The sequence below is a fragment of the Netta rufina genome, assembly GCF_964035555.1.
Source record: "Netta rufina genome assembly, chromosome: 10".
In the NCBI taxonomy this organism is placed as follows: domain Eukaryota; kingdom Metazoa; phylum Chordata; class Aves; order Anseriformes; family Anatidae; genus Netta; species Netta rufina.
In genome coordinates this window covers 11,220,319-11,238,644 of record NC_140133.1, presented here as the reverse complement: position 1 = coordinate 11,238,644, position 18,326 = coordinate 11,220,319, and the positions used below count along the sequence as shown (strand labels likewise).

At 51.4% G+C, this 18,326-nt stretch overlaps 1 protein-coding gene across 3 annotated transcripts; it reads right to left on the bottom strand.

Moving 5' to 3' along the window:
* Positions 1-391: 391 nt before the first annotated feature.
* Positions 392-16,721, bottom strand: GATA2 (GATA binding protein 2). 3 transcript variants are annotated; one of them, XM_084292941.1, is made up of 6 exons: positions 16,697-16,721; positions 11,238-11,710; positions 9,898-10,497; positions 7,037-7,182; positions 3,870-3,995; positions 392-2,999 (listed from the first exon to the last, which is right to left on the bottom strand). In XM_084292941.1, exons 2-6 carry the CDS (start codon positions 11,464-11,466, stop codon positions 2,700-2,702), a joined length of 1,401 nt encoding a protein of 466 aa, XP_084149067.1. In that variant the 5' UTR covers positions 11,467-11,710; positions 16,697-16,721; the 3' UTR covers positions 392-2,699. The 3 variants fall into 3 exon arrangements, with proteins under 3 accessions (XP_084149067.1, XP_084149066.1, XP_084149068.1); XM_084292940.1 differs by lacking the exon at positions 16,697-16,721 and adding an exon at positions 12,224-12,335; XM_084292942.1 differs by lacking the exon at positions 16,697-16,721 and adding an exon at positions 12,224-12,335 and having other exon boundaries at positions 2,808-2,991.
* Between the last annotated feature and the right edge of the window lie 1,605 nt (positions 16,722-18,326).

Below are 18,326 nucleotides of genomic sequence, written 5' to 3'. Positions count from 1 at the left end.
ATAATGATAATAAAAACCTGTAGTCCATCATCTGCAAAGTTGCTGCTGCCTTACGTTTTAAAACTGGTTTAAAAACTTTAGCGCTCTTAACTGCACGACCTCGTCACCCCAGAACAACACCAGAAAATGAGCTTTTGTACCTGAGCATTTTATACTAAATCATTCACCAACCACTTTTTTGTCCTACCCAGCTAGGTTTCTGAAATAGCAATAGCCCACTCTATTACATAAAGTTTAAGCTAATAATTCTACTAGCAACAATGACGACAATAATTTTTCCTCTCCTAGTTAAAAGCAGCCTTTAGGACATGAAGCTGGGCACAAGTAGTTTCACAAAAAAAGGTATTTTATTATTCTTAGCAATATTCACCTTGAAGGAATATGAGGAAAGCATACACTTTTTACAGACAATATATAAACATGTTGTACATAATTAACAATAACTTAGTTCACTAATCCAAAAATAAGCAAAATAAAAAAATTAAAATAAAAACAGAAAATACTGCAGATTTTTTTTTATGCTGATACAAGTACAAAATAATTTAAATCTCAACTGCCGTTGTCTATGCTGCAGTGACTGACAATATATTGCACTTTGTCAACTGTATCAGTAATCCCTGTCTTCCACCCACATCCCTTCCCCACCCCCCTGCCCAAATCCTACAGAAATTTGAGTCGGGTACAAATAATGTACAACTGTACCATTGTAAAAGGTAAAAAGTAAAAAGGATCCAAATTTTTACCTCAGTAGATTAAAAAGCCTTATGATTTTTCTTAACAGATTTTGTTTCCTGTTTATTTCCACTTTTATACAAAGTGCACCTATATGCCTACGCAGACCAGAAAAAGGACGAACGCAGGATTTTCCAGGTCTGCTTGGTTCTTAAATTCATTATCAAATATTTGAATTACGTGTTTAGGAAAAAAAAAAAAAAAAACATACATCCATTTTTATTGGTTTCGTTGTTTGTTTTCTTTAAAGCAGGACTTTTGCAGTAAAGATACAATTGGCTTGATCCAAAAAAAAAAAAAAAAGAAAGAAAAAAGAAACAAAACCCAACAACAAAAATGTTAAAAGTTAAAAAATAAAAATAAAAAGCTTGTCACAGAGTTAAGCTTACGTGGTTTACATTATCAAACCCCTCTGCTCATTGGGGCATTTTCATCAGAAGTATAGCTAAATATGTACATTGTATGTTATACTGGAGCTTGTGTTCACGAGAGGCATCAGATCATTACAATCAATAGAATACACTTCACATTGGCAATAGCTTTTTTTTCGGTCATTTACGTACAACGTGGTTTAATAATGGGAGATTTAATTTTTCTTTTTTTTTTTTAATTTTTTTTTCTTTTCTTATAAAATGCACTACGGAAAACGGACGTTCCCCTTAGAACGGTGCTTTCCCTCGTCTCATCAGCTGTCGCTGCGTCTGGGATTTGACGGATGTGTGAAGCTCAAACTGATTGTCTCTCTCTTTCCCCTCTCCAGTGATCTCAACCTCATTTCTGCCCTTCCTCCCTGTGAAGTCCACCGGGGCCTGGGTGCCTGAGACAGCACACGCGCTGGCTGGCTGCATGTGGACATGGTGGCCACACTGCCGTAAGTTTACCCAAGCAGCTAATCTGCATTTTTAAGCAACAGCTGCCAACACAACAGAACAAGATGCTTCAACCTCTGTAGTCTGTGAGTTGGATGATTTTATGCCCTGCGATGCTTTTTGCTGTGCTGCAAGCTAGCTGCAACAGTTTCGTAAATGCCTGTATTTTACCCCTTGCTAGTGCAGGACTGCCTTCCCAAAAGTATCTTCCCAACATTTTGTCTGACATAGCTCTCTGTTTTGAGGAATAATAGGGTAGCCGGGAAGGGGGCTGTTGTTTTTTATTATTATTATCGTTTAATTTCTCATGTTAGAGTAAAGAATTAAGAAATTGTGTCAAATATAATCACCATCTTGGGCACATTGAAATCCCGTATTACGGCTGCAACTTTGCTTACCCTTTCTTTTCCCCCTTCCTGGCAGCTATTTTGATATGGAAGATAAATGGAGCTAATCCAGGGGGCTGCTGAATATTGTCCCTCCCCCGCTTAGTTATGAAGGCAGATTTTCTTACAGGGTAGCCATTGCAAACAACAGCACAAAAACATGCAGTCAGAGGGGTTGAGGCTTTTTGTGGAAAACAAGAACAAAATAAATATGACTTTTTGTCTGATTTCATTTTAAAAATTAAGTTTTTATAAAGATGTCTTTTTTTTTTTTCCCTCCCCAAAGTCCACGATAGAAATCCAGCATGTGTGGCTTCCAGTGAGCCGATTCCATCCTGGGAGGCTGCTTGTATCTCTTTACAATATTCACAGTAATAACAAAGAGAGAAAGGAAAGCCAGTTCCAGCCTCTTCCTTCTGCTTCTGCCATCTTTTGCTTTCTGCTGGACCACTGAATATCGAACAGGTGAGTTCTTCTTTTTCCTTATACCTGAGGGGGCAAAGTGCATTACAGGCACCACTACGCGTTTCTGCAGAAGACCCATCATTTGCAAGGTTTTAGTCCAGCGTTAAAGAGTTAAACCACACGGGAGCAAAGATCCCCTTTTGCCATCCCTACATTCTCTTCTTGGCAGAACATTTTCTTACTTGGTGTCGTCTTAGGCAAAGCCCCATGTTCTTAATCTCTGGGTGGGTCTCTTGGTCATCAGATTTTATCCCATGGCTGTAACCATGCTGGATGGGTGTGGATGTCCAAATGAGATGCTGGAAGATGGGTGGATGGGGGTGGGTGTTGGTAGGATGTGTCCAGAGTGGCTGAAAGGTGGCAAATGCCCCATGGGAGCCATGTGGCTAGCAAGGGCAGCAGCGCTGAAAGGAGACGATTTCTCTTGCATGCACTTGGACAGTTCCTCAAAACACTCAGAGCCTTTCTTGCTTTTCTTTGATTTGTTGGACATTTTCCTATTCCTGGTCTGAATTCCTTCCTTTTTCATGGTCAGAGGCCTGTTCACCTGCAAGAAATGAGAAAATCAGGCTCATGCAGACAAAATGACCTTATTGTGCAAAAATGAAAATATTTGGACAGCCCCCGTGTGTTTTTCCTGGATGTAGACCTTTTTCTGGCCAAAAAAAAAAAAGGTGTTTCTCTCTGCAGAACTTGTTTATGTTGATGTGTTTAATAAAACCACAAACACAAAAAAAACTAGACATGAAAAACAAATTGAACCGAATTTGGCATCTGATGACTCTCTTTCCCGTAGGCTTACCCTCAGTCCTCATTCATTTCCTAATTGAAAAGATCAAACTAGGAGGCACATGGTGACCCAAATTCAGTCCTAAAACATGAACAATCTTGTACCAATAACCTCTGTTACTTATGGTTTAAATAACTTTCTAACATGACAAATGATTCCTGCTTGAAATTATTTTCTTAAAAATATATATATAATAAGACAAAGCTTTAAATATAATTGTAGGGGTTTTGGTGGTGTGTTGTTGTGGGTTTTTTTGTTTTAAATCAAAACGAGCAGGCCCCATCGAGATTAATTTCTGCACGGAGCCCATCCCGAATGGCCCCTCTGTTTCTGGAGGGAGAGGGCACACAAAACATGCTTAGTTAAAACCAAGTGTTGTAACTCTATTTTGCCTGATTTGCCCAAGCGTTAGAAGCCAAGCTAATACATTGTAATGTCACTGAACTTAGCATCACTATGCCGACAAAGAATGGCTGTCACTTCCCAGGGGAACCTTAGAGACAGGGGGGGAAGGAATAAAACAACAACCAAAACCCTGAAACCAATAAAAGCCTAGTGTACACCATGCAGTTAAGACATCAATCCCAGCTAGGCAAGCAGCGACACATGAGATGAGCAAATACTCACATTGTGCAATTTATAGTAGAGTCCGCAGGCATTACAAACTGGGTCCCCGTTTGCATTACGTCGCCATAAGGTCGTGGTGGTGGTCTGACAGTTGGCACAACAAGTCCCTGCTCTCCTAGCCGCTGACTAACCAAAAGAAAAAGAAAATTAAAAATGTGTCAGCGGGAGGAGGGAGATCATGAGAAAGGTCAAGTTAGACTCAAAAATTTAGGTCGGGCAGAATTAATAACAAAATTGTACACAGCATCAGGTCCGAAGGAAAGCTCCTGGCAGTTTTGCATTCTGTGGCATTGGGTTTTTGTTTAAATGCAAGTATTCTCCTTTGCAGACCGCAGCTTCCAGCCCTGTGGCACCATGTGTGCGGGGGAAGTAAGGAGGGAAGCAATACATCTCTAACTCTGCAAAGACAAAAATTTTAGGAGGGGGACATGGTGTTTGATTTGTTCAAAGTTCCCCTTTATAGGATTATAGAATGCATCACAAAACGTATTTTTTTAATTTTTCACTTTTTTTTTTTCAGTGACCGATTTAGTGAGTGCCAATGTTGGGACTGGGTTTCAAAAGAGGTAATGATCTTAAAGAATGTGATTTTTTTTTTTTTTTTTTTTTTTTTACCACTACTCTGTCTCTTTAAAGATGGCTACAAAAGAAAACCAACCACATTACTTAACTGGGTGCAGTATTTATCAGAGCCATCACTGAAAATTCAGTTTCCATTTACAAGTGAAAGGGAGAAAACAAAACCGGCTCCAACTTTCTTTAAATATTTAGCAAACCAAATTTCATGCCTTGCAGCAATGATTCTGCTGACCCGTCTGCCGCCTCTGTCCCTACTCACAGTTCCTTAGCTGACAAGCCCTCAAACAACCATCTTTAAAAAAAAAAAAAAAAAAGATCTTTTTAAACCATATTGTTCTGCTAAAACCAAGGTGGGGGGGAGACAGAAAAATACCCCAGCCGTTCACCCAGCTCCCAGAACAAGAACAGGAAAAGCAGAACAGCAGGTAACCAGTAATTTCTGGATGGGCCCTTCTCTGGCAGACCCCACAATATAATACACTCCTTGTGCAAGCACGGTATTGTTGAAAGTATTGTGGACAAGCTAATTGCACCCCGTATTTGGGGAAAGAATTTCTCATTAGAAAGCTTCAGCCCTGCCTCTGGGAACGGTCAAAATACAATCTATTTTGCGCGATCAGATTAATGTAGAGGACTCAATTTTTTTCTCCCCTTAAATTAGCACAGTTTTACTTTCTACCACCACCAATCAATTGTACTGAATTTCCCCGGGGCCTTGCTCTCGGGGTATTTTTGCAATTAGCCACGAGAACCATCGGGTGAAGCAGCAGCAGCGAGGCTCACACTAAGCGCTGGGCACCCCGGAGAGGTGACAGCAGAGTCCCGGGGCAGCAGGGTTCCCAAAAGAGAGCCCGGTGCACTTCCTCGCCTGCCGGCCCCGCTGGGAGCTGGCGCGGCTTTCGCAAAGCCCAGACTGACCCGGCTCGCAAACGGGGAGCACCAGGTTCTGTTCACACTTGCTGCTGATTTATGCCATGGCCCTGTAACTTTCCCAAAGCTGACGGACGGCTCAGCGGCTTAGAGCAAGAATCAGGCCCTCTGAGACTCATATATTTCAGTCCCTTACTCGCTTGCGAGAACAGGCCACAGGCAGAAAGAAGGGGTACCCCCTACTGCCAGTACACTCATGCAACCCAAACACAATTAATGCCAGACCTCCAAACACTGACATTATTAATACGATCGCTTTGCTATTGCATATGAGATGAACAAATTCCCAAAGATGGCCATCTCCTCTCCCCTGCAAACAAGCAAACTACAGTGGAAAAAAGGGGCAATAAACAAAGCTGTAAATCAATTTTAAAAAACAACAACAACCACCACCATTAAAACAACTAAACGAAAAGAAAACCCCTCCAGTTCCCCCCAGATCCCTCGCAGGGAGCTAAGTATAACAGTCTCCCAACGCAGGGGAAGGTGGAGACCTCTGTTTGCATATTTGAGATGGCTTACTGATATTCACCCGTGCTGCTTAACTCCGCGGCCTGTCCCATTCAGGCTGCAAAGCACTTGAGCCTGAGAGACGATAATGTTACACTGTTGTCTTAACATTTTTCTATATGTCAGTCACTTTAGAAGGCAAGTCATTAAGAAGCTTGCATAGTTGAAATTCTGACTCGGGACAGAAATCTTCTGTATCCCATCCCAGTGTTAGAGCAGTAATGCCAATTTTTCTGCTCTCCGCTGGTCTCCAGACCTCATTTAAATGTGTCCACGAATAGCTAAGAGTCTTAGGCACCATAAATCACAAAGCTCCAAAAAAATATATTTATTATTCTTAGCATTTTACACATTATTTGTGGAATAGAGTGTATTAGAAATTTCAAAACAGCAAGCATGACTGGCAAGGCTTGCCTATAGAAACTCTCTAAAGCTTTTAGAGTCAGGAAACAGATACACAAAGTTTCCTTATCTTTAACGTACAGATATCCGGATAGGAAACTACTACCAGGAGCTTAGAAAGGACATTTTTTTTAAATCACTCAAATGAAAATACAAAGTATAGGTGACTCCATGGAAAAATAATCGGACTTTTTTTTAAACAGTAGGGGATTGTCTGGGGAGGGAACCAATATTAATATTGCCAGAGAATATAAGAGTGAAAATTACTTCATGGCTTTTATACAAATAATTATTAAGTAGGGAGCAGTAGCTTTGACTCATCTGATTTGTTTTGCTTTTTTAGAGCTGGAACTTTTTTTTTTAGTCCACAGTGGAGGACATTCACGCTCATAACCCTTTCGCTCCCAGTACGCTCCCCAAAACGTCCCAAGAGGCCAAATAAATGAGGAATTAAATTAAAAGCTGTCATCCCAGGATAAACGGGGAGATGGATACGCGATACCCCGCGTGCATTTGGTGCGGCAGGGAGGCTGGGGAAGGAGGCACGCTCGCCGGGCTGTGGCGGCAGGGATGGCCCGGCCGGGGCTGCGTGCGGGGGATCTGCCCCGAGGCACGGCAGTGACCTCGGCGTGACTGAGTCCCATCCGCACAGGGGCTGAGCAGCACCGAGACACGTTTGCCTCGTGCCTGCGTGTGGTCCCTTAGCCCGATTTCTCCCCAAACCCAGGAAAGATAGAGACACCTACCAGCCTCCGCTTAGGTTTAATGAGAGGTCGGTTTTGACCGTTCATTTTGTGGTAGAGCCCGCAGGCGTTACACAGGTAATGCCCGGTGCCGTCTCTTCTCCAGAGAGGGGTAGCAGTTGCTCCACAGTTCACACACTCTCTGCCTTCTAAATGGAAACACGAAGAAACCGGATTTCTTTCTTTAAAAACAAATTCACAAAAGCTTTTTGCATTGTCCTTTAGGCATTTTCCACAAGTCAAAACAGTGTTAATTCAAGCACAGTCAGACAGCAGTGACATCTACAGCACATGCAGCAAGGACCTCAGCGTTTCGAGAACGCCCAGACTCCGGTAAGTATTTTATGTCACGAGCAGAAATAGGCAGCTCATGCTCTGCACAAGGTGAGAAAGAATGACACTCTTATTGTGTCAGATGGAAGTTATCGTTTCGGTAATGAGAACTCCCTTAATCTGCAGCGGGCACCACTCCCCTCCCGGATCTATTGCACGGCAATGGTTAGATTGCGTGTTCCCCTGCCATGAATACACACACACGTGTACACAAACACACACCTGCAAGCTCACAAGATGTTAAAAAATAAAATAAAAGGTAAAGAAAAAAAAAATGAAGAGAGGGGCTTTCTAGAGTTAAATGTAAGCAAAAGGACCTCCTTTGCTGTGCTTTCTTTTTTTGTTGCAAGCACTACCGGGTAAGAAAGTAAAGCCGAGCAGACTGGGAATAGATACACAATGCCAAAGGCTCAGTTAGGATTTTTGTGCTAAAGGCAGAAAACCGCTGTTAATGCTGATCTTTAAGAAAGTTCAGTTTCAGCAAGCACTCTGGAAACTACTGTAAAAAAGAAGCTGTGAGTTCTTTTCTGTTCCTGTGACTTTTCAACAATGCAGTTTGGATTTGGTAGGGAACAGTTTACCGTGTTACTGCTTTATTAGTAGTTTTAGTAGCACAACAACATGGGAAACAGCATTGTAGAATGGCTCTATTAAACCCAGTATGCAACTCCTAGATATGTTTCTGCCTCAGAAAGCCCTCTGCTAAAAGTTCATTTGCCTCTGATGGTTCGAAGGCAGGTCTGCTTAATATAGAAATCTCTCTTAATATAGTTTATGCAAATCCTAAAGTATTTAACTGGAAAGGAAATTCTCTTTTTGCTAATAACTGAAGCAGGCCACGTTGAGTTCAGCAGGGTTGTGTCTCCTTTAATCTAGGGAGTGGGTGGCTTTTAAACAACACAGTCTACAGTGAAAAATGAGGGGAGCTCTGCGGCGCTGCATTTGTAGCTTTTGTCCCTCCTAGGGCAGGAAGCTGCAGGAGTCGTTGTGTCGTGAGTCTTAGTTTTCCTACAAAAACACTGAGTGGTCACGAACTTTCCCCAGTTCCTTGCACAGGGGGGCTCCCTTACAAAAAAAAAAAAAAGCACACACACAAAAAGTTCCCCTAATTTCTCCCATTTAATAAAATCATTGGCAACCGCAGGATGAAAATAAAAAAGCTACTTGAGATCCCTTTATCTTCAGAGACCTGGGTCTTGAATTTACTTCCAAAATCAGGAGGCTCAGGCTGCTAATTTCCTTTACTTACTAGTTTCTACAGTACGAAAAAATACATACACGTAATGGTAAATAATGGAATGCATGTAAATAATGGAAGGGGAGAGTTTTTCCTCTCGGAGTAGCCATTTGAAACAGATCTGATGAGATTGTAAAATATGAGTTTTGCAACAAAAACATCAGATAAGAGATCAAATTTCTAAATAAGTCTGCTTTAAAAATAAATGCATGTGGTCTACTCATAAGCCGATATATGCAATGATATGTAAGAATTCACACACCGGCACAGATAGCCACTTATTTTTAAAGGGCTGTGTCAATTCAGTACCAATACACATTCTTTCATTGCCTTCTGTTGCAGAGGATGTTGAACCAGGAAGGTTAGTGGACTCAGACAAATTTCCTTAATTCATCTGTCTAGTTGTACAACTAATGTGATTTCAAAGTGGGATCAGAATTTCATCCATCACCTAATTTGCTAATTTAGAACTGCACTTTTAGGCAGAAATGCGAGGCAGGGTTGTGGGTATGGGAAAGGGAAAGGTCTGCAGTCAGTTATTAGGAAGCAGAGAGATGTCTGGTTCAGGAAAAAAGGAGGATTTTCTGGATTTAGGCTGGCGTAAGTTAGCGATGACTGGACACCTTAGTCTTTTGCACTGGTATGTAAACTATATTTGAACTTTTGTTCCTCTAAATTGTGAAGGAAATCAGGCCCTCCGCGATCTGAAGCGGACCGGCCGGGTAAGTTTCGCTTTCATGCTGCGCTGGGGCCTTCTTTCGTAATAACGAAGAAACGTGAAAATTACTGCAGAAGAAATATCTACGGGCAGAAAGTCCCCACATGGAATCTGGGGGGGAGGCTTAACCACTTTGGGAGGGCAGGATCAGGCCTGAGCCCCTCGGGGGGCTGCAGCCTGCCAGGGGCTGCTTTTAAATTTTTTCCTCGTATAAATCCCTCTTTGTACGATACAGGCTGCCAGCTCACACTGTGCCGGTTCCCGTGTCCCTCGGCCCCATCTGAGCGCCCTGAGGCCAGCAGCCACTACCAAGACGATGGCACCCTGGTACAACCCCAATTTCCTACTTTAAAAACCCAGAAAAGCGGGACCGAGCAGTCACCTGCCCTCCCGTCCCAAAGAGAGCTGACACAAACACCCGGCCCCGCAGCTGCCTGTGACTCCAGCCCCAAACATCAAGCCAAGCCACCCCCAACATGCACTCCAACACCCGGCAGAGCAGCCCTAACCTCTCTCCTTCCACCCCAGGGATAGAGCCAACATGTGACGGGGCAGCCCGCGGGAGGCAATGCTTACCCGAGCAGGATCTGGCCTTGCTTCGTGGCTTGGGGGTGAAGCTGGATGCGGGGCCCCCCAGGAAGCTGCCCGGGTGGAAGAGGCTGCTGCTGTAGTCGTGGGCAGCCGGCACGTAGGAGGGGTAGGTGGGGATGGGGTGGTGGGTGGAGGGCTGGGCCCCCATGCTGGTGAGGCTGCTTCTGAGTGGGCTGGCGCTCTCCATTTTCATCCCTTCCGACAGCGACACTTGGTACTTGATGCTGTCTTTGTCCTCCTGCCGGGCCCCAGCGGAGGACGAAGGGGAGGCAGCGCTGGTGGAGTTGGGGTCCGGGGACACTTCCTTGGGAGGGGTTGGGGGGAAGCCGAAGAGGTGGGAGCCGGAGTGCGAGGCCGGGGTGAGCGAAGACACGGAGGCGGTGCTGGACGTGCTGCTTCCGGGGTACACCGAGATGGCCCCGGGCGCGCCGGCCGCCGAGGGGTGCAGGGGTGTCTTGGTGAAGGGGTTGACGGTCCAGGGGTTGTGGTGGTGGGCAGACAGTGCCGCCTTGCTGCTGTCCAACCAAGGGATCCCGGGGCTGTGGATAAGATGAGGCCGGCACATTTGACTCCCGGTCAGGCGGGCTGTAGGAACACAAGAGCGATGGGGATCAGCATGGGGCAGCTCAGCCCGGAGCAGCTCTGGGAAATCTCCCAGCCCCCGGCCCGGGGAGCTCCCCGCTCTGCGGGCAGCCAGAGGGGAGCAGGGCATGGGGAGAGGTTTCACAACCCAGGGAAGAGCAGCCAGCCTGGTGCAACAGCCCCCTCTCCCAGACCCCTCCAAGGGGGACACCGGACAGCCCAGGAAAGCTTGGTGAGAAAGAGCTGGGCAGCAGCACAAGGGGCAGGAGTAAGGCACCCCCTCTCCTCCCGCCCCACCCTGGCAATAATTAGCAAACCCCCTTCTGCTCTGTCTTCCAAACTGCTGCAGCACTCTCTCTTCGGCTCCTAAAACCACCCCCGATTAAAATCCATCGCCGATTCAAATTGGTTTGTATTTTGCATCCGGGAAGTAGCCGTGTCTGCGAAGTTTTACCCTGTGCGCACACTATTTCCCCTTCCTCTCTTGCCCTCCCCTTCTTTCCCTCCCCTCCGCCAATGCTTGGTCATCGCCGGGGTTAAAATCCACCCGTGCCTCCCTTTCTATCCTGTTTTCTTTGAGCTCCTTTCCCCCTGGCCCCGACGCACCAGAGCGGCCCCCGGGTGAAACTCCTCGCCTCCACGTAGGACATCCGCCGGCCCGCACGGAAGAGCCCGGGGAGCACAGGCAGAGGAGGGTGGGGAAGGGGCTGGGGTGCAGAGGAGGGCGACGAGGGCTCATTTACCGTGTGCCTGGCTGTAGGAGACCCTGGCCCGGGCATGGGCGGAATTGGCGTAGTAGGGGTTGCCCTGGGAGTCCAGGTGGTTGAAGAAGACGTCGACTTCGTCCGGAGGTAGGAGCTGCGCTGGTTCCATGTAGTTGTGAGCCAGTCCGGGGTGATGGCTCTCGGGGTGCTGCCCGTTGAGCACGGCGTGGTGGGTCATCCAGCGAGGCTGGTCCGTGGCCACCTCCATGGCCTTGGGCCTCCCCTCCCAGCCACCCCCGAAACCGGGAGCGAGCGGCGCTCGGGGCAGGGGGCTGCTGCCCACGGCTGGCTGGCGGAGCTACCAGTGGCTCTTAGGAGGTGGGGATGGCTTTTCTGGAAAGAACGCCGTCGGGGGGCTGGAGGGTGCCCTCGGAGGGATGGGGGGAGACCCCCGGAGCTGGCGTGTCCCTCTGGCAGCGGGCAGGTCGCAGAGGCAGGTCCGGGCACAGCACCTGTAGGGAGACACGGCCGGGTGAGCGGCTCGGCAGCCCCGAGGTGCGCTGCTGGTCCCGGCGGTAAAAGGATGGGGAGGGGGAAGCGGAGCCCCTCCTCCCTCCCCAAAATATCCTCTTCCCCCCCCCCAAAGTCCTCGCCTTGCGCCCTCCCTTCCCATTGCCCCGCAAAATAAACACAGATCCCGTTTCAAACTTTACCAAGAAAAAAAAAAGGGGAAAAAAGCAAGAAAAATCTTCCTTTTTTTTTTTCCCCTTTTCCCCCCGCTCTCGCTACAAACGTCAACAGGAGTTTTTCCAGCTGGCTTCAAAAGGGGAGGGGGGGGGGGGGGAAGGAAGAAGGGCAGATCTACCACGGCGGAGTTCTAGCGAGAACTTCGCCTGACACAAAAGGAAAATTGGAGGGGGGAGAAAGAGAAACGGGAGCGGGCGGGGGGGGGGAAAGGGTGTTTAGAGAAAGCAGCGAGCGCGCCCTGGCAGCGGCACGGCGGCCCCCCCGCGCCCCACACTTACCCGGTGCGGGAGGCAGGGTGCCCCCGCGGGGTGGGTGCCGACGGCTGCCTGCCTGGAGGGATGCGAGCGAGGAGGAGAGGGGAGGAAAAAAAAAAAATAAAAAAGGGGGAAAGGGGGGGGTGGGGGGAGAGAAAAAGAAGAGAAGGAGCCGGAGAGCAGAGAGCAGGGGGGGCTCGGGGGGGAGCAGAGCGAGCGCGGGAGGAGGAGAGGAGGCTGGCTGGAGGGTGTTACTCAGATGGCAAAGCCGCTGCTCTGGCCGGCTCGGTCCCATCCCCGCGCATCCTATATGAGCGCTGGCGCCAGCTGGCCGCGGCGCCGCAGACGGGCCGGGGCGCGCAGGGCCGGCGGCCGGGCCAGCCAATCCCGCCGCCCCACACCGCCCCCAACCGCACCCCCGGCCCCAAAAGGAGCCGGCCCGGAGGGGGGGGAGAAGGGGGAGCGAGGCGCAGACCCCCCCTCTCCCTCCTCCTCCTCCTCCTCCTCCTCCTCCTCCTCCTCCTCCTCCTCCTCCTCCTCCTCCTCCTTCTTCTTCTTTCTCCCCTCTGCCCCCGCCCGCAGCATCCTCGCCCGGCAGCGCCGTGGGGACTTTCCCCGCCCGGGCGCTGCACGCCCCTCTAGGGCGGGGACGGTGAAATTTGGGGGGGGGGGTCCCGGAGGGGTGTGAGGGATTGGGGGGGGGTTGGGGATGGAGTGCGGGAAGGGCTGGAGGAGGGGGGTGGCTCCGTCGGGGGCTGCCCCGGAGCGGAGCCGTAGGGATGCCCGGGGCTGGGGATGGAGTGAGGGGGGGGGGGATGAAATCGGCACCGAGGGGACAAACGCGCCCCAGCCCCCCCCCTGCGGGACAAACCCCGGCGCGCTCGTTGCCATCCCGTCCCTTGGAAAGAACCGGCGGAATCGGCTAAAAAACTAAAAAATTAAAAAATAAACGCCAGGCTCCGCGCCGGCCCGGGGGAGCCTCCTCGACCCCAGGGAGCGGGGTCACTGCGGTGCCCCCCCCCCGGGCCAGATCGCGCCCCCCCTGCCCGGTCTGTGGGGCTGGGGGCTGGCAGGAGGCTGCTGCAGCCAGCACCGGGCCCGGCGAGCCGAGCCGGGCCGTGCCGGGCCAGGAGCAGGGCGCCCGGCAACCGCAGCATCTCCTGATGGTTTTATTTTCCTCTCCCCTTCGCTTCTTTTTATTATTTTATTTTATTTTATTTTATTTTATTTTCTGGTAGTGGTTTTACGATTTGCCGTGACTGGTAGGCTTTTCAGCGGGCAGGGAGCGGCGCAGCCCGGCTCAGCGCGAGTTTGCTGCGGAGTTTGGGGCTGCAGCCCCCGGCGGGGCTCGGGCTCTGCTTCGGCCCCATGAACCCGCCCGCTCTGGGGGCAGAAAGGGGAAAAAAAAAATTTAAAAATCCACCAACAAATAAAAAAAAAAGGGAAAGTCAGAACCAAACCCTCGCAGCGCCATGGGTGCCGCTGCAGGTCCTGTTTCTCGGGGGCTCCCCTCCCGTTCCTCAAACCTCTGCTTTTTGGGGAAAAGGGGAGCAATCACTGCAGCCCCCAAAACCTCCGAGCCGGGGGGGGGGTGGCAGCGGGGCCAGGACCCCCCCTCGTTTTACAGGGGGGCGGCTGGGAGCACAGCCCCTGCTCGACGGGGCGGCCGGGCCGGGAGCCGCTCGGTGCCGGCCGGGCGGTGCCGGGCCCCTCGGGGGGTGTCCGGGGGGGGGCTTTTAGGGCCGGACCCCCCCCGGCATGGGGGCAGCGCTGGGGGCCGGGGGCCGGGAGCCGCAGCCGGCCTCCCCCCGGCCCGGCCGCCCCAGTCACTACGACGCCGGGGCTCTGACGTCACCCGCCGCTGCCAAATTCGCCAGGAAATGAACTTTTTTTTTTTTGGTGTGTTTTTTAAATAATAATAATAATGATGATGATGATGACGCTAATAATAATAATAAACTCCCTTTCCTCGCTGCGGAGCACGTCTGGCCGGAGAGACGCGGGGCTCCCAGCCGTACCGCTGTCCCCCCCTTGCACTCGCCGTGTCCCCCCTTAGCCCACCCCTTGTGTCCCCCCCCCGGGGACCCTCCAGGGCAGCCCGGCGGGGTGGGGGTGCGGGAGGCTGGGGAAGGGGGACCCGGCACCGCTCCCCCCACCCCGCAGCCTTCCCTCCGCGGGTGTCCCGCACCCCACAGCGGGGTCACCCCGGCAGGGGGGGGACACGGCGGAGCCCCTCTCCCCCTCCTGCCGCCGGGGTGGGTCGCAAGCGGCGGGCGGGCGGCGGCGGCTCCTCCGCCGGCTGCAGGGCACGGAAGGAGCGGCGGAGCCGGCTTGGCCCGGGCCGGGCCGGGTTGGTTGGCCCGGGAAGGGCCGGGAGAGGAGACAGGAGCTGGGCCGGGCTCGGGGGGAGAGGGGTCGGGGAGGGCGAGTGCCCCCCGCACTGCTCTGCTGCGGAGCGCGCTCGGGGAGCCTTAGGCCGGAGGTGCCAGGGAGGAAAGGGAAACAAAGCGAGGAAAAAAAAAAAAAAAAAAAAAAAAGTTAAAAGGCAGAGCGAGAAGCAAGCGAGCTTTCTAAAAATCCGGCTTCTCCTTCCACGTCCGAAGCGATTCGCTTTCCACACGCAAAAAGCGACCCACCAAAGGCAGCCGAGTATTTCCCCCAAACGGATTCTTTCTTTCTGTCTCCTTTCTTTCTTTTTTCTTTTCTTTATTTTTTAAAGAGGGGTGAGTATAAAATAAACCGAGGTAGGTCCCGCGGCTCCCTGCTCTGACCGCAGCCGGGCCGAGCCGTGCCCGCCGCCCCCGGCCCGGGCCACCGGGCATCTCCCGGGCAGCTGCTCCCTCATTAATTCCTGGGGATGTTTTAATTATAATTACTGCCCGGCTGCCAGCAGCACGGGGCCGCGGTTCTTTTTTTTTTTTTTTTTTTTTTTTGGAGGGGGGGAAAGATGGGGGGGCTAGGGGGTGGGCTGTTTGTTTTAGGCAGGTGATAAAATCGCAGTTAACGAGCTGATAATTCGTTCGTGTTTGTTTTAAAAGACAAATTGTAAAGATTAATCAGGCGGCTTGATTTATGGCGAGGCAGACCCCGGAGCTGCCCGGCAAGGGCTCCCTGAAGCCCCCGGCTCGGGTTACCCGGGGGCCGGCAGGAGAAGCAAAAACAAAAGGGGCGAGCGGGCAGCGCCGGCTCCGGCTCCGAGCCCCCCCCGCCTCGGTCGCCGGCCGCCCGGGGGGGTCCGGCCGCCCCCGAGCTGGTGGCACCGCGGCCGGCGCCTGTCGTCGTGCTCCCGAGCCCCTTTGCAAAACCATTGACCCCTCCGGCAGGGAGAAACGATTCCTGCCGAAGGAGCGGCTCGATTCCCGCAGCTCAGCCCGGAGCTCGCCTCCCGAGATTTGCTTTTATTTAAATGTATTTATTTTATATTTTTATATATATATATTTTTTAATCTTTTTCCCCCCGCCGTGTCCCATCCCCGCCGTTGGCGAGCGGCGGTGCCCGGCGCTGAGCTGGGCTGGGGCTTTTAATTGAATTAATTCCCCCGCCGGGAGCAGCAGCAAGCCCAGCAGCTTAGCTCCGCTCCGCAGCCCGCTTCACACGGCTGCCCGGGCGGCTCTCGGGCAATTTGCTGCAGCCCCCCCGGGAGCGGGGCCCCGCAGCCGGGACGAGCCCAGGATGCCCCCACCACTTTCAACCCCCTTCCTTTTTTATTTTTTTTCTTTTTCTCCTTTTTTTTTTTTTATTCCTATCCAAGGGGCTCGGTTTTATTAACTTTATTTTGTTATCGGCGTTGCTATTTTTTTTTTTTTTTAAATAAGAGATTTCCCACATCTGGCAGCACAACTGGTTATTTTGATTTGATTGACAAGTGATGTCATATCGCAGAGGGGGGGGGGACGACAACATGTTTTAGCAGCACTTAGTAGCGCCTTGTGATGGAGTTGACACCTATGCCCGGGCAGACGCGAAGGCAGAAAACAAATATCCCCAGCCGTACACGCACGCTATTTATTTACACGCCTGGAGTGGGGTTTGTTTCTTTTTCCTTTTTTTTTTCCCTCTTTTTTTTTTTTTTTTTCTTCTTTTCCTTTTTTCCCTGACCCTGGGAGCTCGGATCAAGGAAAAAAAAAAAAAAACAGTGTACCTAAATCGACGGGGCTGGGGCCGGCAGGATGGGACCCGGGGGCGCTCCCCTCCATCAGCCCCTTCTCGGGGTGCCCCCGGCAGCCCCCCCGGGGCCCCCACTGCCTCCTGCCCACCCGTTTAACGCACCCTAAGGGGACGAAACCTTCCCGAAACCTTCCGGGGCGACCGCGCATCCCCCCCCCACCCCTCCACCGCCTTTCCCCGAAGCGCAACCCCCGGCGGCCGCAAGCAGGGAGGGAAGGAAAAAAATAAAAAATAACAAAAACCTGATCCAAATAACCCCCAACCTTAGCGAAAAGGAAGCAAAAGAGGCAGAGAAACGCTCGGCCACGGGGCCGGGCCGCGGTACTCACGGCAGCCTGGTGCCGCCGGTGCCGGCGGGCGGTGTGCGAGCCCCGGGGCGGGCCGGGGAAGGCGGCTGCCCCCGGCGGGGAGGGGGCTGGCAGGGCCGCCAGTGGGCGTAGCGCCGACCCCCCCGCCCGCCGGGGGCAGGTAGAGGAGCAGTCAGCCGGGGGCCGGCTCCCACCGCCCGCCTCCCCCAGGTACGAGCCCCCCCGGGCGGCCGGGAGCCCCGCACGGCCCGGCTGCAGCCCCCCCCGGCGGGCTTTATTTCTTTGGGGTTGTTTTATTTTTTTTTTTCTGGAGAGGGCAGCTTCTTGCTTTCTGCCTTTATTTTTAATTATTTCTCCATTTTTTTTTCTCCCTCCGGTCTTGTCTCCGCGTTGCTTTCCCCCCAACCCAGCCCACCCACCTCCGTCTTGCGTTAGCAGCACATATTATGGCCGCTAATAGGGTTAGAAAACGACACTGGTACCTCTTAACCACAGGACCCTATTTAGGCTGCATTAAAAAAAAAAAAAAAAAAAAAAGTCTCGGGGAATAAATCACGGAATACTTTTTTTTTTTTTTTGATAAATCCTCTAAAAGCCTCCTCGCTGTCCCCTACCTGCAGAAAATTTGTCCCCAGAAAATTGTCCCCCAGGGTGGGAGCCCCCGGTGCCACCCTGCATCCCGGTGCCACTCCTCCTTCACCTCCTTCACCTGCGCTTTGTCCGCAAGCCGTCGGGTGCCCCCCGCACACTGGCGCAGCCCCCCCGGCTGCCACAAAGCGGAGAAAAAGCCCCAGGTTCGCCACGACACCTCTTTTTTTTTTTTTTTTTTTTGCAAGTTCCCAAAGAAAAACTCGTGCGGGAGGCTTGCGCACGCACCCGTTTGTCCAGAGGAAGGTATAAATCTGATTTTCAGGCGCTGCCACGGAAGATTTCGTTCGCGGGAACTCGCTGCACTTTGTATTTTATTTTATTTTTTAAGGTTATTTCGGACGCAGCTGTTTGAGGAGCGGGGAAAGAGGCCGGGCCCGCAGGTTGCGGTTGTTTCTCCGCAGGCAAAACTTGGCTGGGGCGCGGGCTCGGCTCGCACCGGGCACCGGCACCGGCACCGCCCGCGGCTGCCCCCGCCGCCCCCGGCCGCCTTTCCCCGGGGCTTGAACCAGGCCGGGGTTTTTACACTTCCGACAGTTTAAAAACCAAAAACCAAAACAAAACAAAACAAAACAAAAAAAAAGCTTTTAATTAATAAAGATGCTCTCGGGAAGAACAATCCGTGAGACCAAAACCCGCACCCCTCTTATTGAAATCGCTTTTCTTATTGAAATCGCCTCAAATCCAGGCAGGCTCCGCTCCTGGTGGATTTTTTTTTTTTTTTTTTTCTCTCTTTGCCTTCCAGCTTCTGCACCCCAAAGCAAAAGGAGGATAAAGAGGGGAACTTTGCACATACAAAAACAAACAAAAAAAAAAAAAAAGAAAAAAAAAAAAGGGAGAGAGAGGGAGGGCGCTGGAGGAGCCAGCAGAGAGGAGCGGCCGGGTCCCCGATGTGGCTGGGTAGTTTTAAATCATGCAAAGCCCCGTAAAGCTGCCGCACGGGACTGGGACGGGAGGACTCCCCGGCAGGCAGGTGCAGGGGGAGAGCGGCCGGGCCCTGCCG